The sequence below is a fragment of the Diaporthe batatas genome (genome assembly GCF_019321695.1).
Source record: "Diaporthe batatas strain CRI 302-4 chromosome Unknown Contig00003, whole genome shotgun sequence".
Classification (NCBI taxonomy): domain Eukaryota; kingdom Fungi; phylum Ascomycota; class Sordariomycetes; order Diaporthales; family Diaporthaceae; genus Diaporthe; species Diaporthe batatas.
In genome coordinates this window covers 1,148,506-1,175,905 of record NW_025408550.1, presented here as the reverse complement: position 1 = coordinate 1,175,905, position 27,400 = coordinate 1,148,506, and the positions used below count along the sequence as shown (strand labels likewise).

At 52.7% G+C, this 27,400-nt stretch overlaps 8 protein-coding genes across 8 annotated transcripts; 4 read left to right on the top strand and 4 right to left on the bottom strand.

The window, feature by feature from the left end:
• Positions 1-29: 29 nt before the first annotated feature.
• Positions 30-3,537, top strand: KVR01_002545 (uncharacterized protein). Its single transcript, XM_044792356.1, has 2 exons — positions 30-667; positions 753-3,537. Exons 1-2 carry the CDS (start codon positions 234-236, stop codon positions 3,427-3,429), a joined length of 3,111 nt encoding a protein of 1,036 aa, XP_044647560.1. The 5' UTR covers positions 30-233; the 3' UTR covers positions 3,430-3,537.
• A 1,587-nt stretch (positions 3,538-5,124) lies between these two features.
• On the bottom strand, positions 5,125-6,079 carry KVR01_002906 (uncharacterized protein; the record flags this gene model as incomplete). Its single annotated transcript, XM_044786016.1, has 2 exons — positions 5,125-5,829; positions 5,882-6,079. 2 exons carry the CDS (start codon positions 6,077-6,079, stop codon positions 5,125-5,127), a joined length of 903 nt encoding a protein of 300 aa, XP_044647921.1.
• Positions 6,080-7,169: 1,090 nt separating this feature from the next.
• Positions 7,170-8,772, top strand: KVR01_003461 (uncharacterized protein; the record flags this gene model as incomplete). The annotated part of the gene is made up of 6 exons (XM_044788924.1): positions 7,170-7,355; positions 7,456-7,582; positions 7,644-7,767; positions 7,835-8,006; positions 8,105-8,396; positions 8,456-8,772. The coding sequence occupies 6 exons, from the start codon at positions 7,170-7,172 to the stop codon at positions 8,770-8,772; spliced, it is 1,218 nt and encodes a 405-aa protein (XP_044648476.1).
• Positions 8,773-10,028: 1,256 nt separating this feature from the next.
• Positions 10,029-12,887, bottom strand: KVR01_003847 (uncharacterized protein). The gene is made up of 2 exons (XM_044785379.1): positions 12,047-12,887; positions 10,029-11,988 (listed from the first exon to the last, which is right to left on the bottom strand). Exons 1-2 carry the CDS (start codon positions 12,648-12,650, stop codon positions 10,103-10,105), a joined length of 2,490 nt encoding a protein of 829 aa, XP_044648862.1. The 5' UTR covers positions 12,651-12,887; the 3' UTR covers positions 10,029-10,102.
• Positions 12,888-15,082: 2,195 nt separating this feature from the next.
• KVR01_003655 (uncharacterized protein) lies at positions 15,083-19,315 on the bottom strand. Its single transcript, XM_044786107.1, has 2 exons — positions 18,988-19,315; positions 15,083-18,912 (listed from the first exon to the last, which is right to left on the bottom strand). The coding sequence occupies exon 2, from the start codon at positions 18,832-18,834 to the stop codon at positions 15,247-15,249; it is 3,588 nt and encodes a 1,195-aa protein (XP_044648670.1). The 5' UTR covers positions 18,835-18,912; positions 18,988-19,315; the 3' UTR covers positions 15,083-15,246.
• A 324-nt stretch (positions 19,316-19,639) lies between these two features.
• KVR01_003741 (signal recognition particle subunit SRP68) lies at positions 19,640-21,576 on the top strand (the record flags this gene model as incomplete). Its single annotated transcript, XM_044790447.1, has 3 exons — positions 19,640-19,827; positions 19,889-20,992; positions 21,048-21,576. 3 exons carry the CDS (start codon positions 19,640-19,642, stop codon positions 21,574-21,576), a joined length of 1,821 nt encoding a protein of 606 aa, XP_044648756.1.
• A 393-nt stretch (positions 21,577-21,969) lies between these two features.
• On the top strand, positions 21,970-24,349 carry KVR01_003011 (uncharacterized protein; the record flags this gene model as incomplete). The annotated part of the gene is made up of 2 exons (XM_044783546.1): positions 21,970-23,649; positions 23,759-24,349. The coding sequence occupies 2 exons, from the start codon at positions 21,970-21,972 to the stop codon at positions 24,347-24,349; spliced, it is 2,271 nt and encodes a 756-aa protein (XP_044648026.1).
• A 116-nt stretch (positions 24,350-24,465) lies between these two features.
• Positions 24,466-27,320, bottom strand: KVR01_002832 (uncharacterized protein). Its single transcript, XM_044788309.1, has 3 exons — positions 27,071-27,320; positions 26,800-26,980; positions 24,466-26,706 (listed from the first exon to the last, which is right to left on the bottom strand). The coding sequence occupies exons 1-3, from the start codon at positions 27,095-27,097 to the stop codon at positions 24,902-24,904; spliced, it is 2,013 nt and encodes a 670-aa protein (XP_044647847.1). The 5' UTR covers positions 27,098-27,320; the 3' UTR covers positions 24,466-24,901.
• Between the last annotated feature and the right edge of the window lie 80 nt (positions 27,321-27,400).

Sequence of the window (27,400 nt, the reverse complement as noted above, 5' to 3'; positions counted from 1 at the left end):
AGCGCTGCGGTCTGCAAGTGCCCAGGTGGGCAACGCCGCGTGCACACATGTCACGCACGGATTGACTGACATTCCCAGGTAGTTCCAGAGTTCTAGCAACTTGAACAGCACCCTCCATTCCATGACCGCGAACATTTCTGCACTCTAAGTGAAATCTTAAGAAAAGAATACTTAAACATCCAGCCTTACAGCCCGAAATCGAATGACATCGACATACACTCAATCAACTCAGCATGAGTGAAGCGATCGCAGCTTTGGGTTTGGCGGCCAATGTGCTGCAAGTGTTGGACTATGGTCGACAATTTGTGGTTGCTGCATGGATCATTCACGATTCACGTGGTGACGATCTGGAAAATGTCTCAAGCCTGAAGACTGTTTCCCAGAATTTGAGCAATGTAATCAAACAACTGAAACCCACTCCGCGCCATCGAGAATCCGAGTTAGACAAGGAGATGTCCAGCCTTGTGGCAGAGGGACACGATCTGTCCATGCAAATCCTCGCGCTGTTGAAGAAAGCCGGGTTCCAGGACGACGGAAAACGCACTAAGATGGGGACGATCAAAGCTGCATTCTTTAACGTATTCAAAAGCGAACAGCTTCGATCCATGGAATCCAGGTTGGATCGCATCCAGAGCCGCTTGACTCTCACTCTGGTTGCGTCTTTCAGGTAGGAATTTCCTAGATGCCCTGACTCACTCGCTTTTAGCTCCAGTGGCAGATTTGAGTCCTTACATATGTAGCTAATCGTGCAGGGAATATACGATGTCTTCACTTGAGGAACAACGCCATCTCTTGCGATTGCTGTCTGCAGACGCGAGCGAACTACTGGAAGAAAGGTCTGAAGAAATGCCGACCGATGCAAGCACTGTGGCAATGGGGACCAAAGCTGTCAAGTATCTATCTAACAAGGCCGCCTCATCCCCAACATTGATGAAAACCGTCATGATGGACATGGTCAACGTCATATTCGACAACGACGAGTTGGTTGCAGATCATCGTGCGAGGAGAGCGTCTAAATTTGAGCTCAGCAACCAGAAGCTGAGGGTTCTCCACGAGAAATTCCTCACTAAGCTCCAGTACGATGGTATCTACCATCGGGAAGATACGGTTCCTGTTGCGCACCAGAAAACATTTCATTGGATTTTTGAGAGAGCAGAAGACCAAACGCTTCCATGGGCAGACTTCTGTCGATTTCTGGAATCCGAAGAGCACCAGCAATATTGGATCACTGGGAAGCCTGGGGCAGGAAAATCGACCCTAATGAAATTCATCACACAACCAGTTTCGGATCCATCATCGGCATCTCATAAAGCTATCGAAAATGGTATTATTAACCTTCGGTGCACAGAATATTTGAAAACATGGGCAGGTGACCGTCCCCTGTCTGTTGCATGCTTCTACTTCTGGGCAGCAGGTTCAGATATCCAGACTTCAAAGGAGGGCTTGTTTCGAACGCTTCTGCACCAGCTTCTCTCGGCTAACAAGGAGATCATCTCGGAGATCTCGCCGGACCGGTGGGAATCACTTTGTATTTTCGACAGTGATCCTAAACCGATACTTGAAACCGAGTTACGAACTCTCATGTCTCGCACCGTTCAACGGCTATGTTCCACTAGTAAAGTTTGCCTCTTTCTAGACGGTCTGGACGAGTTTACAGGAAGCCACGAAGACCTGGTCAATTACTTTCAAAGTCTCTTGTGCTACGACTCTCTCAAGATATGCTTCGCCAGTCGCCCGTGGGTAGTCTTTGAGGAAGCATTCAAAGAGCAGCCCCACCTGATGCTCCAGCATCTAACGCGCAATGATCGAAAAGCCTATGTTACATCCCATTTTCAGGATAACAATGGATTTAGACGGCTTCAGGGGCTAGAGCCTATGTTTGCTAATAGCCTCTTGGAGACAATCGTGGAGAAGTCCCAGGGCGTATTTCTGTGGGTCAGCCTGGTTGTTGATTCGTTGCTTGATGGTATGCGAGATGCCGATCGTGTTAGCGACTTACAGAAGAGATTAGATGAGACACCACGGGATCTTGAAGAGCTCTTCCAAAGGATGCTGGAAGACCTAGGTCCCAAGCACGTGGCACACATCGCGCAATATTTTCAGATCATGGCGGCATGTCCTCGGCCCCTCCCTGCTATCCTTCTGTTCTTTGCAGACGAGGAAGAGGATGACTTTTCCATCAAACTTCCGGTACAACGTTACGACTGGTCGGAGTTCAATGCCCGTGTTGACGAGATGCGTGTACGACTGAATAGCTGTGGCAAGGGCCTCTTGGAGCTGAACGAATCACAAGACGACAAAGCAACCACATATGACAAGAAACGGGTGACGACTGTCACTTATTTGCATCGAACATTGAAGGATTTCCTTGAGCAGCCAGGTCCACGAGAAACAATCTCAAAGGTGACCAGTCCCTCTTTTGATGCTCGTTTTAGGCTGAGCTCAGGTTACTTGGCTCTTTACAAGACTTGTCATCATCATATTCCCGGGCAAAGATTAAGTGACGCTTCATGCGCGGCAGTGCTACATTGTTTAGGGCAAATGTCCTCCTCGTCCACCGAGGCTGGATCGCGGATGCTTCCGATCTTGGAGAACTTTGAACGGATACTGAGTTCTCGCCTTGAATCGTATGCCAATATTGGTGTACTCCTTCGCCAACTTACAAAGGTTCTCGAGAGTGAGGGGGCACAAGTTCCTCCAACATCACTGATACCGACTCGATTCAGAAACACCACCAGCAGTACGTTTCCCAGCATAGCCGCCTTCCTCACCGCTGCCATATACTGCCAGGCTACGCCGTATATCATGACGAAAGTGAAGAGTGGCTTCGATGTAGGCTTCGCCGATTCGACCCCTCTTTCCTCAAAAGCCATCAGCATTCCATCCCAGGCGAAAAAAGAGTCCAGTATTTCTCGAGCTCTGGGATCCATGCTCGGTAACAGTTCAAGCAAGAAGAAAGAGCAAGCACAGCTGGACCAAGTCCCATCGATCGAAGATTGGCTTCTCTACAATGTCATCATGTTCGCAACGACTGGAGTCTCGGTATCAATCCCTCTGATCGAAAGCTTGTTGAACAGGGGAGCCCGACCAGATTTCAGCTTTCAGATATGTCCGGCTGGGATCGAGCGCGATTGCAGTACTTGGCAGCTAGTCCTGGCAGAATCAGTGAACGTATTTGCAGGCAATTATACAGGCTTGACACCCTTCAAATTCTGGGAAGAGGTTATTACCATCATGCTTGCGTGGAATGTATCTCTGGATAAGAGGACTGTGGCCGGCTCACTGGACGTTCTGAGGGAGCACAGGAAGCTAGAGCCCCGGGAACTGGACAGGAAGCAGATGACTGAACAAGTCTTGAAGGCTCTTAGGACCATGCGTAAAGGACACGATTCTATCGCTTCTATAGGTTACACGCTGAGGAGAGTATGAACACGAGGCAGTCTCGATTGATGGGCAAACATCTCGCCACATGGTTTACAAATCACCCATGGGTCTTAGAGAATATCTCACGTCATAGAAAATTTCATTCTTTCTGACAATATGAACAACCTTGCCTTACACCTCAATGGAACTTGAAATTGAATAGTAAACCAGTAACACTCTGCTAATCTGAGCAATGAATGCCAGCAAATTACGGCGGTGAATATTCTACTGGTCATAAAGCTCGAAGTATCTGAATATTGGTCTAGTAAGAAAGGAATTGGGGTCTTGTAATAAAATAGTATTCTTATAAGTCCGAATACTGATTTGAGAACGAATGCCCAGGCTGTAGAAGTGGCCGTGTAATTTGCAATGGTCTTACCAACTCTGGTGCTCTGACGCTCCAAGCGTCATGCTACAAAGACCCTCTGCCAAGTACTTTTACAACGCCAGACAATGTTGGCTGCAACAACAGACCCAAACTGACCTTTCTTGACGCACTTTGGTCATGGTACGAGTCCCTTTCTCCTGCTCTCGTCTTGGCTTAGGCTATTTAGCCCCACACTCGCACCGCATACTCGTGCAAAGGTACTTAAGTACAGTGCGTGAGCGGCTTTAATAGGAGACGGGCGTACCTTCGTCAACTATTAGAAATTGTCTTGAGCACACTCTCGGCAGATGCAGCGAATGTATTCAACTCAATATCCTGCAAAGAACTTTATGCAGATTACACGCCGGTGCTAGACAGCTAGGTCACCTAACCGATAGGCAGCCTGCAAACGACTTTTCAAACGCGCCAGGGTGCAAGGAAAGGTAGAAGCGGGAGTCTTCATGAGGCGCACCTGCGGCACAGCAAACCTTAAAGCATGCATGCGGCTGGATTTTCCTCGGGGTAACTCGGTATCGGCAAAATTTCTTCCAATCGTCCACTGGGCAAGTTGTCCCTGTTGGTTGTTGGTCTGGTGGATACTGGGTGTTGGTTCCTGTGGCGCCGTTACGGCCCAGGCCTACCGTGTTCGTATCTACGATCCACCACTCTGATGAACAGTCTTCCGCACAATCCTGCATGCACACTGTTCTTCATCGCACGAGGCTCGGGCTTTTTCGCCAAGTTTATTGACCTGTGAGTCTGGAGCCTCCGGGCATGGAGTACTATTTTGGGTGAAGAGCGAAACCAATGTTTCTTTTTGCTTTGAAAAATCCCAGTCTTGGTGCGGAAATCGCTTCTGATGGTCCGCAACCTATTAGGTCTATCTAATGCTTAGAAATAATGACTAAATTACACGAAATGGCTTTGCACATAGGTCTCATCTGCATGTTGCTCCCACTCCACCCTGACAGTTGCAGTAACCTTAATTCCACTGGTCAAATCCACGTTCGGCTTGAGTGGGGTTCCTGCTCTGGAAGGATTCTCACCAAATCCTTCAGATGTCCCATCATGCGAGTGTTGTCCACGGGAATGAGTAATTGTAGCACAACTCCCTCTTATAGAGCTCGCAGCGCCCAATGGCGCGAATCGAGGTCCTTGAGAGGACTTTTCAAGACCTTGATAAACTGATACATTGGGAGACATTCGACGCCGGATCGGGCCAGACTTCCCCAAGTCGGAATCATAAGATCCACTGCTTGCCTTCGTATGCGATCTGTGCGTAACAAAGCGATCCCAAAGCGGCTTGTAAGTTGGAACGGATCCGCTGATGACTATTACTGAGAGCTCGAGTGATACACATATGTATAATGTATATGTTCCCTGTGGACGAGACAAGTCAGCTCCCTGCTCATCACAATTTCTCTGGGGAGGGAAGTTCGGACATCATGGGAACGTGGCACACGAACCCATGTGAAGTCTGATCGATTCTTGATCAATTCTAGCTCCTTGGCTTTGACGGCTGTCACAATAGCGCCAAACACACCGGAACCCAGCAAAGCAATAATACCAAGCCGCTTTCGCAAAGACAGCTGGAGTTTCCAGATGAGACTGATAGGCATTGTGGCCAAAATCATATCAAAGGCACAACCCCAAGCGGCTCCAAAAATACCGTAATTTGCGTTGACTGCTGGGTCCCAACACTTGGCTGTGGGCCTCAACGCCGGATCCCATAAAGCTGCAACGGGGTCACATTGGGTGAAGTTGAATATGGAGGTAGTAACGGATTGGACGAAAGTGATCACGATGAGGACCCAGAGAAAGCGCTGCCGCCATTTGCCTGTATTGGGCAGGAAGCGCATGATCAAAAATGCAACAGAAATTTTCCCTGTCCCGCTGGCCATGATGCCGAAAGACTGCGTGATCTGGTGAAGCTTGAATACGAAGACTGCATGCGAGGCTGGCTGAATGTACGCAAGATGGCGTGTCCCGCCATTCACGCCGATGAGAATGACCAAGATGGTGCCGCCAAGGTAAATCAACTAGATCTGTGTCAGCCTCGGCCACTTGTGCGCAAATACCGGACAATATTACCAAGGTGAGGAGCATGACCCAGTCATCCCATCCATATTTCCATCGTGTTTTCAACATCGACCTTGCCCAAAAGCGCAGGGCAACCGCGATGATTCCGATGGCGCATTGGATGGTCCATGCTGCAATGTAGGAGGTCCTCCGATCAATATCAGGCGGAGACAGCTCGTCTCGGCGGGGCAAGCTGGTCTGGATTAACATGTCGACCTTGGGCGACTTGTTAAGAGTCAGCTGGCGCAGATGTATGATTTTCAATAGAAATATCTAAAACAAGCGGGCGAGGGACCAAACCCATAGGCTGCGCACAATTGAAATATTGCTGAAGCCTCAACATCTCATTTGGATTCCTTCTAATTGATTTCATCCTGAATCCTGTTTTTCTTTTCTGGAAAATGCCTGCTCCGCGCTGACAGCCTCCCAGGGGCTAGTATGCCACAGTATCATATCATCAGTGGTCGGAAAAAGGACCGGGCTTCGAGGCAGGAGGTCCGATTGGATGATCACTGACTTCGCCCGAAGGATTCAGTTGGAATGAGTGGAGTAAGACCGGTTGGAACTAGACTTGATGCTCAGGTGATCTCTACGACGGGAGCCACTTTCAAACGGCACAGCAGCTGTTGGTTTGCAAGCAGCCCCACCGGCCGAGACGAAAATGGAACATGAATTGGTAATGCTCGATCCTCCTTCAAGCGACCAGTACATACCTAGGTACTGATGAATTGATTGCTTCGCTGGAATGAAGGGCGCATACGATTCTTTTCAGGCTCTTTAATGAACTAGAACACCTGGGCACCCATCACTCTGTATGGACGAGAAGTTTGGAGGGTGCAATTACCGGAATGGCGAGGAAAAGCGTTGTGAACTCGGCTGTTGGCTCCGCAAGCAAAATGACCAAGTGGATCGTGGGACTTTGTTGGATCTGAAATTGCTACTCTACTAGCCTCAAGGTTTGCGTTGGTTCAGAGGTATTGTTGGTTCTAACACTGCTGCTACCCTCAAGGGTCGAGAGGTGTCGTTGGGAGTGGACCCAGCTTCCAATATTAGCGAGTGGGTGGGTAGAGAGCCACAGCGGTGCTCTCTTCAGAACAGGGTCATGGAAGGGGACTCGGGGTAATGGCATTACCGCGCGCTGGTTCAGGGTTCAAGACATCGCGTGGACTGGAGACGCCCGTGTATATATTTCCCTTGGCGCCGTTGACCAGGTAAGAGATTGTGCGGACTGGTCTTATGCTGTAACATCTTGCAAGGACTCTTGGCTAGCATTCCAACATTGAAACTTGTCTGATTCATCATGGTCCAAATCAATACCGAAGAAGCCTTGAGCTTGGCTGCCAGGATTGAAGCCATAACGTCTAACCCAGAGAGCATTCTTGGTTTGCAGGATGACTTGCTTCGTCAAAGACTTCGTGAGGCTGGGCGAAGGCTCAGCCATGCCATGGAGATACCTGTGGACACTGCCCGTAGGCTGCAAAATACTGTGAGTCCTCGGGAAGCTAGAGCACTTGAGTTCACCTCCTTTATTATCAGCAGTCAGGTCGCATGGCTGCCCGGCTTTCATTTGGCTAATACTCGCCAAGCCTCTTGAGCTTACGGCTGCATACATTGGTGTAGAGAAGGGGATTTTCAGCGCTCTGGCAACTCAGTCTGGCACGATGGGCATTTCAGAGTTGTCGGAGAAGACTCACATTGACCCTGTTCTTCTGAGTAAGTACGATCTTTAAGAGTACCATTGGTCCATTTTCATGGCGACTGACGGTCTCGTTAGGACGACTCTTGCGCTTCTACCAGGCACATGACTTGATTTCACAACCCGGAGATGATGCCTACGGTGCAAACAACATCACGAAGGGCATGACCACACTCTGCTGCTCAGCCGGTGTGGAGTATTTGTACGTGCTCGTTGCTCTGTGTCATTAGTACCCGGCACTTGCTCTTGCTGACAACACTTGCCACCAGCTTTAAATCAGTGCTTCCTGCGTATACAGCCCTTCCTCAGTTCTTGGAAGAGAACGAGTACAAGAATCCTACAAACCCGGATCAGCTACCGTGGCACGTAGGACACAAGACTGATCTCAACGCCTTCCCATGGCTCCTTAGCCACCCGCGTCAAATGGAAGTGTTCATGCAGGTGGGTATTTCGACGACATCCTATTGTTTTCCAATCTCTCCCCCGGGCAGAAGAGCTTAAAATTGGGGGTATTATGGTACTGACTGACATATCATCAGGCCATGGCGACGCTGAGGGATGGTATGCCCAACTGGTTTGACATTGTTGATTTTCGTGAAGAAATCCTTCACGGCCACGACGCAGAGCCCTCTGTGCCTCTCTTCGTGGACGTAGGTGGAGCCATGGGCCAGCAATCCATCTTCTTCAAAAACGCGTACCCTGACCTCAAGGGGAGGGTCATTGTCCAAGACCAGGCACATGTTATCAACCAGATCAAGGCGACGCCTCTACCGGGATTCGACGGTATTGAGGCTATGGTTCACGACTTCTTCCAGCCACAGCCAATCAAAGGTGCGTGCTTTGCGAAGTCAATCGTCCCCATCATTCAACTCCTACTAAACATACAATAGGAGCACGAGCATACTATCTCAGGATGATTTTCCATGACTGGCCCGATCACAAGGCTGTTGAGATCCTCAAGCATCTCAGGGATGCCATGACCGAGGGCTCTTACCTCTTGATTGATGACACGGTCTTGTCTGAAAAGCAGGCCCCGTGGAAAGCCGCGTTTTTGGACATGACTATGATGTGCCAACTTGGGGCTCAGGAGCGCACCAAGGCTGAATGGGAAAGACTCACGGCTGAGAGTGGATTCAAGATCCTCAGGATCTGCGAGTACGCTCCAGATGCTCAAGAGAGCCTCATTATTGCTGTGAAGTCGACATAGATGTCGGGGAAAATCGCCCCTGCTAGTGAGAAGCAGGCATGGGTTCCCAAACATAAGCGTGATCGTACCAAACCTTGAGCTTCTGCAGGCAGCCTTTCAATGACTCAGCGTATGCTCACGAAGAATTTCATGCTGATTGGATTGGTCCGATGTGACTCTTGAATTGGCCAACAGCGTTCACAGTGAAATAAGACCTAGCACGCACGGCTGAGCTGATGAGGGGAGAGATTCTGATTTGACCGGCCGAAGTATGGAGGCGTGGGAGGGTGTCAAGTACAAGGGGGAAGGGGGGGAGGTACCAAATCCCCGACCGATTCCAGCATATGCTGTCCTAGCCCACTATAAATGGATCACTTCCCATCTTGCTCTCCTTCAAATGTTCACAATACCTACCTAGGAAGATAACTCTGCCCCATCACAGATACTGTCTTCGAATATCTTCTCCAGTCAGAAAGCCTCAGGATATCCCAGCAGTTACAAAATGTTGAGTGCCGTCATTATCGGAGGAGTCATGCGCAAGTCCACCGGCCTGAAGATCTGGGTCTAGCCGTGCGATCAACACATTTCCGAACAAGTTGATAACACGGTCATGGGTGATGTATCTGCTGAGAAAACCCCATTCGAGACTATTATTCCAGAATCAAATGAGGAGGCTTCGCTGCGCCAGGAGCTTGTGTAAGGGATATTCGGCCGGTGGGTTTACTAACCCACATTACAGCCCTGCTTGGAAAGGAGGTGGGAAGCTCGGCAGGCCCCGTCAAGCCGGAAATGCTTCACATGTGCGGCATTGAGCTTGGTGAAGACGTTATACAAAGCAGCAGGACGACGAGGTCAAGGAGTTCTACCTGCTGACGCCAGACAAAGTCAAGGCGGCTTTGCTGAGGAACGAGTACCACGACTAACTCTAGCTGTCATGATCGACTTCTTCATTCGAAATGATGGCATTATGAACGCGGATAACGAGCGAGACCGCCCCGAGATCAACGTGCGCCTCCATCACAGTCCACCATCTGCCACACCATCCCGACTACGTCATTCTCCCAGAGCTCATGATTGTGCTCGTTTCCGGGGAGCGGATGCAGACGTGGCCAGGCTCTCATGATGCCTCTGTCCATGTTCAACAAATCTGATAATTTGATGATTTATTCTTTCGAGTGATGAACAGGGAGTCTTGTCATAGGGAGACTGATCTCAGCGACGAGTTCCATGCTTCGAACCAAATAAAGGTCCTTACGACTCGAAAGAAGACCTCGTCATTCAATTGACAAACGTCAAACATTTGGACTGTGAAACACCTCTCAACTGCTAATGCCCCTCTAGGCCGTGTAACTCAGATCAAACGAACATCCTGAAGCTCCCACGAGGGTCCATCATGGATCTTCAGCCGCTCAATCCAGTGCAAGTACGCGACCCCTAATCTCCGAAAGCACTGGCGGTCATCAATCAACCCACACCTTGTCAAAACGAGAGCGCCATAGATCCTCCCCGTGTCCTCTAACTCATACTCTTCGCTGCGGGATTCCGTGCTGCATGACTCTCCACTGCGTGTCCCGTCAATGTCTGCATGGTTTATGTTCACCTCGTCCCTATTCGCGTCGCCACCGTGACTGCTTCGATCATAACTTCTTCGATCATCACTGCTTCCACCGTCACTGGATCCACCGTCACTGCTTCCGTCACTGCTCCCAAAAATACTGCTTCCAAAATCACTGCTTCTGCCATATTCACGCCCATGGAGACTGCTCGACCCGAGGACAAGTAAGTGGATACGGGACTGGGCAATATCCTCTCTCGGATAACTGAGCACGCGATCTGGTATTGAGTCCCACCAATCATTTCCCCCCTTGAGCCGGCTCTTTGAAGCCCCCCAAAAGTGGCCGGGCATGTCCTGGTCTGTCACAACGCTGATGTAGCCCTCGATGTCTATCCATGTCTCTTCTCTCGCCGAAACAGAGTTGGTATGGTCGGAACAGCGATACACCGACGCTTCAGGGATGAATGAGTCTGCAAGCTTGGCTCTTCTCAATAATTCTGTGTCGTAATGGACGCGTATGTCAATAGAAGCCCAGCTCCAGGAAGGTACAGCGCGTTCTGAATCTACCGTTTCGTCGTCATCTGGCATTTCTGGCTCGTCGCCGTACAATTTGCGCCAAAGTAACGAGCGTGGCATCTCCTCAAACCACAGGCCGGCAAGGTACCTGTTACCTGTAATCTGAGAGTAACGGGCAGCAAGTCCAGCAAGAGCAGGCAACCTGTCCTTTTCATATGTGATGTCTCGTGCGACGAATTCCTTCACGATGAAAGCCCACGAGATTCCTTCCCCAAACTGCTCCGGGTCCCGCAAGAGATGTGGCTTCCCTGTATACCTGCGGTTTAGTTCATTGGCATAACCATCGAAACAGTCCCATAGCGTCATCGTGTCGATATGAAGCACCCTCGGCGACAGCATCCATTCTTGAAAGGTCCAGCCTCGTCTTATCCAGCGGTTTCCCTGATGCTGGACCAGCGCCGGAAAGTCACGCCAGCTGGTTTCCAAAAACCACGATGCCCTATTGCGGGACAGATAACCGCTAGTCAAGCACAAAAGAGCTTTCTTTTTTAATGATTCATCGATGTAGTCGATTTCAACCAATCGGTTTTTCTCGTCCAATCGATATGGATTTAGCCGTCTCTTCAGAAAGCTCTGTGAGGATTCAGTACACAGAGGTACCGAGATCGTCAATGCAGACCGGCTGTAGATATCACACATTCTGGATGCCTCATTTTCCCAGTCTTCTTCATTGTCTTGGATAATGCATAGTCTGTCAACCCAGAGGAATCGAAATCCAAGCTTAAAGCAGAGGTGGATAGTGTCAATGATTGTCTTCGGGAGGCTGCTCAAAGTAATAGCCTGGAGCCGTTTCGAATAGTTGAGAATGGTAGTTTTTCCTTTCGGATTGTGATCTCCTGTGTCACCCCAGCAATAAGAGAGACAGGCATATGCCTCTTGCATTTTACCGTGAGTTTCGACAAGGCGTACCCTACATACGCTCTCATCGTTGCCGGGCTCTGATAACTCCAGTACTCTGCTGGGAAGCGGTTGTTTGTATCCACCTTTGTTGCAAGAACTGTGTCCCGTTCTGCATGTATCTATCCATCGATTGATGAGTCCAATGTGAGGGTCGGAGAGGAGATCTCGACAAGGGCGGTGTTGGGTTTCGGGGTCAAGTGGATCATCTTCTGCGTGTCAGTAAGACAAACATCATTGCACATTATTCTATGGAATGGAGCATACAGGGGCTGTTGATAAAGAACACGGAATATCCAATCAGTGGGGGAGTTGTGAGAGCCCGGACTGTGAGGCGGGAACGATCGGTTGAGCAAGCTCTGGGCCCAGACTCGTGATCGCAAGGAAACGACAATACAACTCTTCCATTAACGTAATGCTCCAGACGCATACCGTCGAACGCTCGATCTTGCCTTATTATATCTGCAAACTTAGTAGCTGCCTGGTTATCATCGTCCATCAGCTCATCAGTATTTGCCACCGATTCTGGTTGCTTAGGCCCTCGGACGGGTGGATATGAGGCGGCTGTTGTGTCAAGATCAATGTCACCGTGCCTCCCCGTCTTCAGACTGTTGTACAAGACTGTACAGCCATCGCAACCAGCTTCCGCAGATGCTCGAAGGACCACGACGTTGGAATGGTGCACGTAGATGTAGATATATTCACAGTCTGCATAAAACGGCGGCCAGTACCTCTGTTCGGCTGCTGTGAGTTTCTCGGCAAACCCTCGCGGATTGCTCAAGTCTCCAAGACCTCGACAGACATGGCACACCGATGATGCAGCTGGTTCAGAGGTTGAAGAGTCGTTACTGTCCATGGAATCTTTGCTCATGGTGTAGGCCGTACAATCTCCCTAATGGTTTGACTGTGACTGGTTCGAGGAAATGCTATTGCAGCAAGATCATTCGTGGTCGGAAGGGGCGTCACCAGCAGCACACTGAATCGATGCTACTGGCAGGAATAACCGCTTCGTTGCGAACAGAAAGGAGAATTTTAATGGCAATAAAATTAGTCCAAATTCAGTCAAAGCGATTAATTGGATCCCATGGGTCGGAATGAGGAAAACTCGCGGTGGATGAAAAGTGTTCATCTGGGCTGTTGAAAAGCGGAGGCGGAATGGTTTTCTGCACAAGCCTGCTGACATGCATACTCACCCACTTGCTCGGGGAAAAGACGTATGCATCCCTCATTGGTACGAGGCATATTTCTGCTGCCTGCCTAGCTGTCTATATGCAGCAATCCGCCTACAAGTTTGACCAAGATTCTTCCACGAGCCTCTCGGGACGAGTTTGGGAAGATAGAGTTGCGCCTTGACTGTCTGGAGGATAAACGTTCTTGGTTTTAACTACTCCACTCATATTCAAACTACTATGATATCACATTTGGGCTCGTATTGAGAAGCGAAGTATCATGGTAAGAGGCCAAGTTCTGACAAGTCGGGACCACAAACATGTTCAGCCGAGGAGGTGAGATCATGAGCGACAAGAGTGACTGGAGGACCAAAATACATGCACCAGCCGATACATTACGACACACATCCTTAAATAGGTATAAGATATCTATTACTTTATAACTAGCTAGCTCTACTAGTATATACACCTCCTCCCTCTAGTATATATATTTTATCTATCTTTATATATTAGTATATTAAAGATTTTAAAGATTTTAATAGTTAATAATATAAATAAATAAATTATTAATTTTTTTAATTTATTATTATAAAGCTTTTTATAAAGAATAATATTAAATATTTATAAAATTTAATTATATAATTAAATTATAAATTTATAAATATATATATAAAATTAATTAATAAAATAAATATAAAAATAAATATTTTGTGGCAGATAAATGGGGGGGTAAGCAGTTAGGTCTGAAAAGAGTGTATTGGGTTGGTTGGTTGGTTAGGTTGCAGGCGGGCTGGGGCGAAGGCCCCAGCCTTGGGTCTAAGAACCTGCTGACTAAGCTGATGACTAAGCTAGAATCCAGTTGACTTGCTTGCACCCCCGAGGGGCTCCCACATATTTATATAATAATAAATAAATAATATAAAATAATTTATATTTTTAATATATTAATTTAAATTTATATTATAATATTATTATATAAAATATAAAAATATAATTATTAATTATATATATTTTTTTATTTTTACTTTTTTACTTTTTTACTTTCTTACTTCCTTACTTCCTTACTTCCTTATTTCCTTACTTCCTTACTTCCTTACTTCCTTACTTCCTTACTTCCTTACTTCCTTACTTCCTTACTTCCTTACTTCCTTACTTCCTTACTTCCTTACTTCCTTACTTCCTTACTTCCTTACTTCCTTACTTCCTTACTTCCTTACTTCCTTACTTCCTTACTTCCTTACTTCCTTACTTCCTTACTTCCTTACTTCCTTACTTCCTTACTTCCTTACTCCTTAATCTCCCTCTCCTAACTTTTACCCTTATAATTCACTAAAACATTCCTCTTAATATAAAGCTTCTTAACTACTAACTTAAAAGTATTTTCATTAATAAAAGTATTATTAATCAGGATATTTAAGAGTATTATTATTAGTAAGAGTATTAAATATACTTAGTTAAAGTAGCATAGATATATAATTATTAAATAATATACTCTAATTAGCTAGCAATACTTATTGCCCTATACTATCCGTTTATTACCCTGTGAATATCCATTCTCATAAATATATGCACTGGAATGAGGTCCAGCAGGAGGTAGAAAGGCGCCAAGATCAAGCCCGGCGCGATCTATAACGGCGCCAAGATGAAGGCGACCGAGAACAGCGACAGCGCCAAGATGAAGGCGAACGCGAGCAGAGGCAACGGCGAGATCAAGATGCACGCGAGCAGCAACGACGCCGTGATGAAGACCAACGGGAGCAAAGCCGGCGCCAGGATGAAGCTGGCCGGGAGCAAAAGCACCATACACAGGATCCAGGACGGGTCCTACAACAAATGTACGACGCCGCCGGAGCGGATATCACCCCTCGCGACATGCAGATGGCAGTATTTGGTATGCGACTTGCCCTGGACCCCGCGCCTGGCAAGGTGGAATGGCCTCGGGTGAGGCAGGTCTGAAGAAGCAACGGGTTGGGCAAAATTTTCTTGTGTTGGTTCCGTTATATCTCTGTCGGTTTTGTTATGTGCCTGTGTTGGTTTCGTTCTGTCCTTGTGTTGGTTTTGTTCTGTGTTTGTGTTGGTTTTGTTTTGTGTTTATGCTAGCACCAGCGAACACATCACGATCCACGCCCTTGAATAGGTGTAAGATGTCTATCACTTCATGACTGGCTAGCTCTACTGGATCGCACCTCCTCCGTTCCAGTGTACACGCACAGCAAGCCGACGGGATAAATATATACACTCTAGGCACACAGACAAGCCTTTGCCTCTATATGCCAAACGCTATCACAGATCAACCCATCATCTATCCTTGCCATCACCACGCTTAGACTCACCGGACCCGGGCGACCGACGCGCCCTCGCCGCATCAGAGGCGAAGACCGCAGGCGACCTGGTCTGGAAGATGGCATCCTCAGCCTTGCGCAGGTTTTCGGGGCGGACATCACGGCCCCCAGGCGACGCAGGCTGCCTCGGCGTCCAGTCGTCGTCCTGCACGTCAGACCACTGGCTGTCCCCGTCGTCAGCCACCACCTCGGCCTCGGCCTTGCCTGCCGCGCCGCCGCCCTCCTCATCCCACGACTCCTGCTCCACGCTGGTGCCGCGGCCCGCGCCCGCGAGCTCCATCATGTCGAGGAACGCCTGAGGGACGGGCTCGTCGGCGAGGTCGCCCAGGCGCTCGCGCTCCAGCTGCTCCCTGCGCATCTCCTCCTCGAGGCGCAGCTGCTTCTCGCTGAGGAGGTGCCTGCGCTCCGTGTCGTCGTCGGTGCGCACCAGCGACCTGACGGCCGCCATGACGCGAGGGCACTTGTCCACGATGTAGGCCATCAGCCGGTCCGCCTCGGGGCTCCACGCCGCCATCTGCTCCAGGTCCATGTACGCCTTGGTCAGCGTCAGGAGGGTGTGCGTGCTGGGGCGGTTGATCCGCGGGCTCGAGCCCCTGCGGCGCACGTCGAGCGGCAGCCGGGTCATGGCGTCGGGCACCGCGCGGCGCACGCGCTGCCACCCGAACCAGTGCGGCATCAGCTGCTCCTCGCAGACGATGAAGGCCTCGCGGAACTTCTTCATCGAGGCGAGGAACTGGATGTAGTAGTTCCAGTTCTTGCTGTCCAGCCTGAACTTGGCCTGCAGGACCGAGGATACCACCTGGCCCAGGCCGTCGGCATCACCCTGTGCCGCGTACGTGCGCTGCATCGTCTTGAGGGCGCTGGTGAGAATGTACCGCATAGATGGGAGGGGCTCGTCCCGTTCTGTTCCCGGTGCGCCCACGTAAGCCATCTGAAGTGCGCGGTCAAATATCATATCCCATATACTCTTGACCTCTTGATAGTTTCCGTCGTGGAACGCAGAGAGCATTAGTGCATCCAGCAGCCTCAACGGAGGGTCCCCCTTGCTCGCCGCCTCCGGAGAAGACTTCCGCCACAGACGTAAGATCTCTGGCACCGCCATGGTCTGCCGCATCTGCGTGAAGACGAAGATCAGTACGGAGGCTAAATCTGTGCGGTTCGCCACGGTGTCCGGGAACTGAAGTGTCTGGATCCAGGCATCACCACGCTGCGGTCCTCGCTTTGCTCTCCTGACAGGGTCCATGGCTTGCCGGAACTGTCGCAATGCCGAAGTCAGCAAGGAGTGTTGCTCGCTGTCATGCTCGCCTGGCGACGCTTGAGCCAATGAACCAAGAGCTTTGAAAACTCGGACCATGGCCTCGTTACTCTGCTGCACACCCAGGTCGCGAAGGATGGTGCTGCTTTGGAGGGCTTCCAAAGGTTGCCCGCTCTGCATAAACGCACTCATCAGCAAAGCATAATGCCTGACTGTGGGCTTGAATGCATGGTTTCTGACAGCGGACTTCAGGAGATAGAGCGCGTGGTGAGGTTGCTTGCAAAGTGCTAGGCCACGCAGGAGGTGGTCGTATGTCTCGTTGTCGTAAGGGACACCATTGTCAGTCATTGCCACGAGGAGGCGGTTGACGGTCGTAAGGTCACGCCGAGTAGCGTGATGGTACAGCAGACTGTTCCACAGCACAGTGAAATCGGCCGGCTTGAATTTGCCGGCTTTTGTTGTCATGACGCAAATTTTCTCGGCATCAGAATATCTATCGTTCTGGCAGTAGACTTCCACCACATCATCGATCATGGTGACGTTTGGTTCTACGCCGTCGTTCTTAGCCATGCGGTATAGCTCTAGTGTGAATTCGAGATCGCCTCTTGCCCCACTCATGCCCATCATTGTACCATAGCTATAGTGGTCAGGTGTGCAAGTGTCTTGCAAGACGGTGAAAACACGAATGGCCGTGTCGTACTCTCCAGCCTTGGCATGTGCATTGAGAAGAACATTCCAACAAATGACAGGAAGGTTGGCACCGTAGTCGTTTTGGAGTCTGTCGAAAACTTTCCGCACTTCGCCTAGCTCGCCTCTGACGGCTTGGACATGTAGCAGGGGAAGATAGTCGGGGTCCTTGCCGCCCACGGGAGCATTCCGATCAGGATAGTCTGCGGTATAGGCATCCCAAAAGCGATGTACAGTCTTTGCATCTCCACGGCGGGCATAGAAAGTCATGTAGAGCCGATAGTTTGGTATATCCAGTCGGTCGAAACGGGTGTGCCAGTCTTTCCTCATCATTTCCATGCCTCGAGCATCGTCGGCAGGAAAGTAGACATGCCTCATCATTCGACTCATGATGTGACCACGAAGTTTCACTCCAGGTAACTTTCGATATTGCTTGTAAAGCTTGATCGTGAGATCAGGGCCTAGTCGTCGAGAGTGGCAGATGAGATCTTCGTAGAGGAGATGATCCTTGAGCAAATGCAGCATGAGGGCGAGATCGTCCGCCTTCGACTCCTGCCAGTACCTGCGAATACAAGGGTTTATCACCCTGTCGAGCAAGCTCTTTGAAAATTCTGGGTCACCTCGCGCAATGGCAGGGCTGGCCATATCTATGCGGAACACGAGAGCCTTGATCCCATTCGCAATCTCCTCCTTGGAGAGGACACTTTCTATGTCCCCCCAGTTGAGCTTCTCGGCGTCGGCAAGATGTGCATCCGGATATCTTTCCCAAAGGTCACCGAATGTCTCCCAGTTTGAGAACTTGATGGCCATTGCGAGCAACTGCTCCATGCTTCGGCATCTTGTCGCATAATCGAGGAAATCGTCGCGCAAGGCCCTGCGCAGTTTCTTGTCCTTGTGACCATGATACAGCCGCCACGCATGGCTGAGTTCATAGGGGTCTCCGGCCTGAAAGATGTCTCGTAGTCGATCCGGTAGGGGTTTCCTGGGGCGTTGAGCTGGGCGTTGAGCAGCTGTGCGCGCTGGCCGGCCTGCTGAATTTGCATCCGTGGAAGACATATTGTCACCGTATTCGTCCTCGTAGTCTTCGTATTCTTCATAGTCTTCATAGTCTTCATCGAGTCCATCCTCCTCGAGGGCTAGTGCACCGTCCGTGGACTGCTGGCCAACAGAAAGGTTTGCTGGTACGTCCTCGGGATGAGGCTGCGACTGGAATTTCTGGGCCGAGGCCGCCGATGAAGTAAAGAGCCGTGGCACAGCACTTTTGAGGTACAGCCTTGGCCGCTCATACTTGTCGAGGACCGAAGGGGATAGTCTTCTCAAGAGCGACGCCGCACTGTGGGGATTGAAGAATTCGAGCAAGAAGGTTGAAGCTATCAAGGGCTCGGCCCTAAGATGGCGAGGGACAGACAAGATATTGAGTGACTCGAGCGGGTCCCGGACGAGCGCCTGCCAGACGCCGGACAACTCGAGCTCAGCAGCGCCATGGTGCCAGAACGCGGTGTGCAGTCTTCGGTGCGACTTGAGCGAGAGTGTTATTGGAGGAAGCACTCGTTGGAAGTTGCATGGTTCCAGACTTGCGGCCGTTCTTTCAAGCATCGGCATGAGGCAACGGCGGGGCGGACTGCTGGGATCGGGGAGAGTTGGGATGGTTTCAATTCAGGACATTATTTGTCGGCTCGACTGGACGCCGCGATAGTAGGTCAGAGGTCAGAGGTCAGAAGCCAGCGATGTCGAGGACAGGTAGTGCGCACTTACGCGCTTCATGCTGGAGTACATGTATATGTACGGTGCCTTCAGTATCACCACAGTCGCCGTCGTCGTTCAACAACAGGTTCGCCTTCCCGCTCGCGCTAGCAGTTGGTTCGGAGGGGTTTCGTCATGTGCCTGGAGGGTGAGGGAGGAGGGAGAGTCGTATGCTGCAGCATTGAGCTGGGCTGCCTGAGCTGGGGTTGTCGTGGTGGAGCAGCTTGGGCGGCCTGGGCTGGGAAGGCTCTGGAGTATTTTCTGCCGTCGATGATCTCTCGACTTCCCGCCAGTGGCGCAAGGTTCGACTGCATAGAAAAAAAAAAGGACGGGCCGGCACCGCACACAGGGGAGCTCGTTCCACCTGTGTCCTGGGTCTGGACAGGGGTGCGACCCCAATCGACGGGCTGTAACCCCAAGCTTCCATAGCTCCTAGCCTCCCTCCTACTACTGCACAAGGCCAGTTTTTGCGGGGCACATTTTGCGACGGATTGCTTGGGTTGACATCGTTAGCTGGAGCCCCTCCACAACTTCAAGTCAGTCCCCCGAGGCGCAAACAGGACATCACCTTACTTTACGCCTGCTCTCAACCGTCCCGAGATAGATTCTAGTTTCATCCATATTTTGGCTGAGAGAGTCTTAGGAGCACACGCGGCCAGCCATCATGGATACCACAAAGATCATCCTCGACACGAGGGTGGACCTGCTCGACGCAAATGACTATGCCACCTACGCGTCCAAGTTGTCCACACGCCTTCGAAGCACCAAGAAGAGACTCGGCATCCCGGGGAAGAGCCATGGCAAGCCGTCGAATGTCGACATAACCCCGGCGCAGCTGGCCCAGAACCACGAGTGAGTGTTCGCCCTGCTTCGCAGCTACTGTCAGAAGCCAGGCGCTGACCCTCTTACCCAGGTTCATCCACGTCCCTCTTCTCAAGGCCGAGAGGTGCTGGGCCAAGTCCATGGCGTGGCATTCGCGAGACACCATCACAAGCGATACCCGCTCCAACATCATCTCGAAGCTCGTAAAAGCCGCCAAGGTCGTCGAGAACCTCGTTGCCACGCTGTCCGACAGTGCAAGCGGTGCCACCCCTTCAGATGTTCTCAGCGCGAAGGCCTATGCCGCGGTATTGAAGGGTGACTCTTCGTCCCGGGCCAAGAGGTGGGAGGATTGTCTCAGCAGCTATAGTGTCGCAAAGGTCATCTACAGTGTACTGCCGCCGCCCGGCGTCGAGGGGAACACCTTCAGGGACCACGTGTCAGATCATGTCGATACTCCTCTACGCCTCGCACAGCGCCAGCAGAACATCTCGACGTCGATCTCCCTCCTGTCTCTCGCGAAGCAGTATCTGCCACAATCCGACAAGGCTCTTGTCGCCGGCGTGGAAGAGGTGAAACCTGGGTTTTTGAAGCAAGATGAAGATACCGATATGACCAACGGCGGTCCACTCAAGACGGTCAAGTGGAGAACTAGGGAGGTTCCTGTGGAAGATGCTGAAATTGCCTCGAAATTGGCCGCCTTGGAGACTGCTGCGTCCGAGTTGTCCCAAAAGCTGGGCGCCTCGTCAGACCTGCGGCCCAACGTCAAGGCTGAGGCCTATGATGGCGTTCTCGAGATGAGCAACTACGCCATCGATGCCACGCTCCAGGCCATCGACGAGCTGAAGCAGCAGAGCGTGCCCCAAGGCGACCCACGCATGCAGAATCTGGCAATATTGCGGACGAAGCTTAAGTACGACTTGCTGAGCTGGCAGATAGGGCGGAATCGGGTGTTGCTAGGGCAGCATGATGGCGCATTGCTAGAGGACGGCCCAGGTTTGAAGAAGAGCAAAACTGCAGGCGACGCGGCACCCGGCATCAAGGACAGCCAGCAGGTCAAGCAGTTGGAAAAGAAGACCAACGTGTACAACAAGACGCTACAGATCCTGGAGGCGGCAAAGGAGCTTCCGGGTGTCGCGGCGGACGAGCACCTTGCAGCAGAGATTGACGCCGTGTCGAAATATTTTGCGGCGCTGAAGTAAGTGTCAGCTTCCCTTGTAAACCTCATCCTCTGCCTGCTAACCGCCAATAAGGTCTCTCGCAATTGCTCGCTCTCACACACTGGTTGGCAATCCTGCGAATGCCCTCGCCCTTACTAAACACGCCCACGATCAGAGCCAGGCTGCTTTACCGGTGCTCGCCAAGAACAGCAAAAACAACGAGACCGGCCTGAAAACCATCGAAGTCATCAGCCCAGAGGCTGAATTCCTCCAGAACCTATTGAAAGGAGAACTGCAGCGTTGCCGGGCACTGGTCGAGATTGCGAACCTGCGGAAGCAAGCCGACAAGGGAGACGCAAAGGCGGCACAACCACCCCTGATCGATAGGCTTGGCCAGTATCCCTCCAAAGGGGTCAACCTCGAGAACATTGTCACCTATCCCCCCAAGATGGAACCGATTCCCATCAAGCCACTGTTCTTGGATGTTGCATTTAACCACGTGCAATATCCCAAGGAGAAGTCAGCGAAGGCGGGCGCCATCGAGGCCAAGACGAGCGCCAAGTCTGGGGAGCCTGAGAAACAGCCTGCTAAGAAGGGCTGGTTTGGATTTGGAAGGGGCTAGGAGTCTATCCAGAGGCAGGAATTGGGTAGTCGCAGTCGTGGACCAGTCTGCCAGATAGCCCCATTCTGACAGAATGCCGATCCAAAGCGACGCCTCGTCGTCGTCGCAAGGCAGGGAGAAGTAGACATTACCACGAAAGACGCCATAGGATATAATTCGATGCAGCCAACCAGTTGCGCAATTGGCTCGTTGGACCCTTTCGCCGCCATTACGTGAAGCCCTGGAATGTGGGTTTGTATTGCGCGGGATGTTTTGGGCGCGGAGGCGAATCTCATTCCTGAGGACCCAATACATCGCACCGCCATTTCTTTGCACCCTGTAGCGCATAATGTGTATATACGGCCCAATGGACCCTGACTTGAACTCCCTGACACCTAATGGGGCACAGAAACGATGCAAGACACGAGCGAAGGCGAGGGCTTCCTCCAAACCCAGAAACAGGGGGAGCCCACGAGAAGACAATCGTTATTCAAATACACCAAAGACCTGATACTACCCCGACGACAACAAAAACAAGCAGATGATGCACCCGAAAAGCCAAGCGATCACGATGAAGACTTTGAAGAAATCGCCCTCCACGACCACAAGCCCCGACCATGGAAGAACCTCCAGCTCCGCACATTCATCACCTCCCTCACGGGGCTGGTCCTCACCATCCTCTCCTTCGTCTTCGGCGTCGGCTGCGGGCTAGGCATCGGCGTCCCCTACTACGGCGGCTCCTCCCTCTCACAAGCCTTCGGCCACAGCCGCCACCCGCCCAGCGGCATCCCGGACGGCCTCCCCATCATCCCGGCGGGCCAGCTGAGCAACCGGACAGAGCTCGACCTCGCCACGGGGTTCGAAGCCTCCCCGCGGGGCCGCCCGCGGGTGCGCGAGTTCGACCTCGCCATCACGATGGCCCTCGCGGCCCCCGACGGCGTCTGGAAGCCCATGGTCCTCGCCAACGGGCAGAGCCCGGGCCCGCTGATCGAGGCGTGCACGGGGGACACGGTGCGCGTGCGCGTGGCGAACCAGCTCCCCAACAACGCCAGCACGAGCGTGCACTTCCACGGCGTCGACCAGCGCGGGAGCCCGTGGGCCGACGGCGTCGCGGGCGTCACGCAGTGCGGGATCCCGCCCGGCGGCGCCTTCACGTACGAGTTTGTGCTGGACGGCCAGCGGGGCACGTTCTGGTACCACGCGCACGCCGCGGTGCAGTACACGGACGGGCTATACGGGCCTATTGTCGTGCGTGGGTGCGGCGGCGGGGAGGAGGTGGAGATGGTGCCCGCCGCCGATGCGGAGAGGATCCTCTTCCTCGGCGAGAACTACCATGCCTACGCGGGCGAGCTGGTCGGGCACTACCTCGCGGCGTCGTCGCCGTGGGAGCCGGCCGAGGCGGGCGTCGAGCCGCTTAGTGATAACCTGCTGCTCAACGGGCAGAACGCATTCGACTGCTCCGTCGTGTCGACGACGTTCAACTCGACGCATCGGCAGACGAACACGCCCGAGTGTACCGGTGGGGAGGTGTACGCGACGAGTATAAAGCCCGGGACGACCATGCGGCTCCGGCTGATCAACCATTCGTCGTACCTCTCGTACTGGTTCAGCATCGACGGCCACCCCCTCACCATCGTGGAGATCGACGGGGTCGAGGTCGAGCCTATTGTCAGCCGGGGGGTGCACGTCAACATCGGGCAGAGATACAGCGTGATGATCAAGGCGACGGAGAAGGTTGGGGATTACACCATCAGGTCGGCGCTGGAGAAGGATTGTTTCCTGCCTTATAGCACGTATACCAGCAGTGGGCTAGAGTCAGTCGGATATGAGGCCAGGGGGATCCTGAGGTATGAGCGCGACGGAGAGTCGGAAGGAGGAACAATAACAGAGGGACAAGACACAGCCCAGGGGAGGCGGGAAGAAACCACGACAAACCCATGGGGCTGCGGCGACATGCCCTTCGACATGCCCAAGCCCATGCGGCAAGAGGCAGCATACGAGCTGGGTGATGGTGGTGGCGGCGGCGACCCAACCCACATCCTCGACTTCCAGTTCCGCCAGGTCGGCGAGATCAACCGCATCTTCCTGAACAAGGTAAGCAGATACCAAACACACACATGCCCTCCCCGACTTAACTTACCCTCCAACAAAACAATAAGAAAACTCACCACCGGGTCAAACCTAACCGCACCACACAACACAGACCTCCTGGAGCCCCTACCAAGACGACGCGACCCTCTGGCAAGCCGCAGACACCACCAGAGCCAGGGTCTTCGCGTCAGCCGGCGCCGGCACCAGCACCAGCACCAGCGCCGGCGGGACCGGAGGCGTCTACCACAACTGGGGCCTCCGCCTCGACCAGCAGGTCCTCCTGGTCCCGGACGGCAGCGGCGCGGCCCAGGTGGCCATCAACAGCCTGGACGCGATGGAGCACCCGTTCCACATGCACGGGCACAGCGTGCAGGTCGTGGGGTGGGGGCCGGGGCGGTTCGACCCGTCCTCTTCCTCTTCGCCGGGCGCGGGGCCGGGGACGACAACGTGGAACCTGCAGAACCCGCTGCGCCGCGACACCTTCACCGTGCCCGCCGAGTCGCACGTCGTCGTCCGGTTCCGGGCGGACAACCCCGGCATATGGGTGCTTCACTGCCACGTCGCTTGGCACCTCGAGGCAGGGATGCTGGTCTCGTTCCTCGAGAGGCCGGGGGACCTGAAGGGGTTGCTGGACGGGATGGATCCGGGGACGAGGGAGCGTTCTCAGAGCTTTTGTCCAAAGAGGGCCGGTCGGGGCGTGTAGTTAGTTTGGACCGAGGGGGGAACATTAGCGATGCAACACTTATGGAGTTCTTTAACCAAGCGGTTCTTTTCGGCGTTTTCACAGTATTAATAATCGAAGGATGCAGCAATGTCAGGCTTGAGCCAAGATGGTTGAGGGGGGTTGTCATATTATCTTGCGTTGTCATCAACATCTAACAATTGTACACACATTTTTGAGAGATCTTTGTCCCCCCAAAACCATGCCGTCGTAGTGTCATTCAGAATCCTTTTTCGTCAAATGATCTGGGCCCCGACCAAAAAAAAAATCGAACGCAAAAGAAGAGTTTTGTTTTGATGCTCAGAACGCCGTCACCGCCCAGTTGGTGATTAGACACAGTATGAAGTAGCGTGAAAGGAGGAGTGGCCGTCCATGAGGTAGCCTGAGGAGGTGCGGAGTATATGAGTACAGGGTGGATACAGAGGTTAGGAAAGTAGGTCTATCATGCTCCCGCGCTGCTTAGACACACATGGCCACGAAATGGCGTGAAAGGGGTATAATAACGTCGCTGATCCGGTTTTGCCGAGACTAGATTTACTTGGTCTCGTCCTTCTTCTCGCCCTCGGCGGCACCCTCGTTGTTGGGGGCCTGCTGCTCGCCGGACTCGGCACGGGCCTTGTGCATCTTGTCGAAGAGGTTCAGGCTGGCCATCTGGAGATCGTCGGTCTTCTCCTTGATCTCGGCAGCGGTCAGGGTACCCTCGCCGGCCTGGCTCTTGGAGATGAACTCGCGCAGGGAGGTGATCTTCTCCTTGATCTGCTCGGCCTCGGCCTTGTCCAGGCGGTCGGCGAACTCGTTCAGGGCCTTCTCGGTGTCGTTCACAACGCTGTCGGCGCGGTTGGCAGCCTCGATGGAAGCCTTGCGCTCCTTGTCGGCCTCGGCGTACTTTTCAGAGTCCTGGACCATCTGCTCGATCTCGTTCTCAGACAGACCAGATCCGGAGGCGATGGTGATGGACTGGTCCTTGTTGGTGGACTTGTCCTTGGCGTGGACGTGCACAATCGAGTCGGCGTCAATGTCGAAGGTGACCTCGATCTGGGGGACACCACGGTGGGCAGGAGGAATGCCGACAAGCTGGAAGTTACCGAGCATCTTGTTGTCACGGACGAGCTCACGCTCACCCTGGTAGACCTTGATCTCGACAGCGGTCTGGAAGTCGGCGGCAGTGGAGAAGACCTGGGACTTCTTGGTGGGGATGGTGGTGTTGCGGTTGATGAGACGGGTGAAGACACCGCCCAGGGTCTCGATACCCAGGGACAGAGGAGTAACGTCCAGGAGCAGGAGGTCCTTGACCTCACCGGAGAGCACGGCACCCTGGATGGCGGCGCCAATGGCAACAGCCTCATCGGGGTTGACAGACTTGGCGGGGTCACGGCCGAAGATGCTCTTGGTGACCTCGGTGACCTTGGGCATACGGGTCATACCACCGACCAGGATGACCTCCTGGATGTCCTTGGCCTGCAGGTTGGCATCCTTGAGAGCCTTCTTGACGGGCTCAACGGTCCGGGTGATGAGAGGGTCGACCATCTTCTCAAGCTGAGCACGGGTGAGCTTCAGGTTGATGTGCTTAGGTCCAGAGGCGTCGGCAGTGATGAAGGGCAGGTTGATGTCGGTCTGCAGGGAGGAAGACAGCTCGATCTTGGCCTTCTCAGCGGCCTCACGGATACGCTGGATAGCCATGCGGTCGTTGGACAGGTCGAGGCCAGAGGTCTTCTTGAAGTCCTGGACCATGTGTCGCACAAGCTGGATATCGAAGTCCTCACCACCAAGGTGGGTGTCACCGTTGGTAGACTTGACCTCGAAGACACCGTTCTGAATCTCGAGGACGGAGATGTCGAAAGTACCACCACCCAGATCGTAGACAGCGACAACGCGGTCAGCCTCCTTCTCCAGACCGTAGGCCAGGGCAGCAGCAGTGGGCTCGTTGACGACACGGAGGACGTTCAGACCCGAGATTTGACCGGCGTCCTTGGTGGCCTGACGCTGGGAGTCGTTGAAGTAGGCAGGGACAGTGACGACGGCGTTCTTGACGGGCTTGCTGAGGTAGGCCTCGGCAGTCTCTTTCATCTTCTGCAGGACGAAACCACCAATCTGCGAGGGCGAGTAGTTCTGGCCGCGGGAGGACACCCAGGCGTCTCCGTTGGTGTGCTGGACGATCTTGTAAGGAACCTCCTTGATGTCGCGCTGGACCTCAGCGTCGGTGAACTTGCGGCCGATGAGTCGCTTGGTGGCGAAGAGGGTGTTCTCGGGGTTGACGACTGCTTGACGCTTGGCAGCGACACCGACGAGACGCTCACCATCCTCGGCGAAAGCAACCACTGATGGTGTTGTGCGGGCACCTGAAAACTGGTGTTAGTGCCAAGGGCTCAAGGGCTTTCCGACTTGTGCGCAAAAGCGGCAGTAGGAGCGCGGATGGATGTGTGAAGACTAACCCTCTGAGTTCTCGATAATCTTGGGGGTCTTGCCCTCCATGATGGCCACGGCAGAGTTTGTGGTTCCCAGATCGATACCGATCACGGCGCCCTGGACCTTGCCGTCTGTTGATTGGAAACGAGACAGGGCGGGAACGGCGGACTTGCGCAGGAGACCTGCAGAGCGCGAAGCTCTGGGCAGCTGTGTTGATGGGCATGAGTGTCAGTGATGCGATCCCATGACGAGGTGTGACAATCACGAGATGGCAGGAGGCTTGGGGCGTGAACTTACAGCCCTGGACATGCGCGAGGCGAGCATCTTGATCTAATTAAAGAAAGATAATTCTACAATACAGAGTAGGGTGTAGAAGGTGGGAATGGCAAGGAAGAAAGAAACAGAAAGCTTCTTGTGATGGAGGATGAGGGTTGAGGAAAGGGAGACTGGGCTGGTGTAGGAGTTTGTGGTTGGGGATGGACGAGGCAGGTGAAAAAAAGCTCAGAAAATATTTGCCAATGGTCGAGCAAGGTAATGACGCTTCGCTCGATGAGCGGCCGACCCCCCAGCCTGTAGGAGAGAAGCTTCCCGAAAACATTTGCCTGCCAGGCCTGTCCGACCCCAGCC

What these genes read in the sequence shown, in the direction of transcription:
- KVR01_002832 (XM_044788309.1), bottom strand. Translation starts at nt 27,097, where the DNA reads ATGCTCGCCTCGCGCATGTCCAGGGCT. An exon ending in CCTCGCGCATGTCCAGGGCT is followed by an intron (nt 26,981 to 27,070) that starts GTAAGTTCACGC and finishes CCATCAACACAG; the next exon opens with CTGCCCAGAGCTTCGCGCTC. An exon ending in GATTATCGAGAACTCAGAGG is followed by an intron (nt 26,707 to 26,799) that starts GTTAGTCTTCAC and finishes ACCAGTTTTCAG; the next exon opens with GTGCCCGCACAACACCATCA.
- KVR01_002545 (XM_044792356.1), top strand. Translation starts at nt 234, where the DNA reads ATGAGTGAAGCGATCGCAGCTTTGGGTTTGGCGGCCAATGTGCTGCAA. An exon ending in ACTCTGGTTGCGTCTTTCAG is followed by an intron (nt 668 to 752) that starts GTAGGAATTTCC and finishes CTAATCGTGCAG; the next exon opens with GGAATATACGATGTCTTCAC.
- KVR01_003655 (XM_044786107.1), bottom strand. Translation starts at nt 18,834, where the DNA reads ATGCCGATGCTTGAAAGAACGGCCGCAAGTCTGGAACCATGCAACTTC.
- KVR01_003847 (XM_044785379.1), bottom strand. Translation starts at nt 12,650, where the DNA reads ATGAGCAAAGATTCCATGGACAGTAACGACTCTTCAACCTCTGAACCA. An exon ending in GTTCTTTATCAACAGCCCCT is followed by an intron (nt 11,989 to 12,046) that starts GTATGCTCCATT and finishes GACACGCAGAAG; the next exon opens with ATGATCCACTTGACCCCGAA.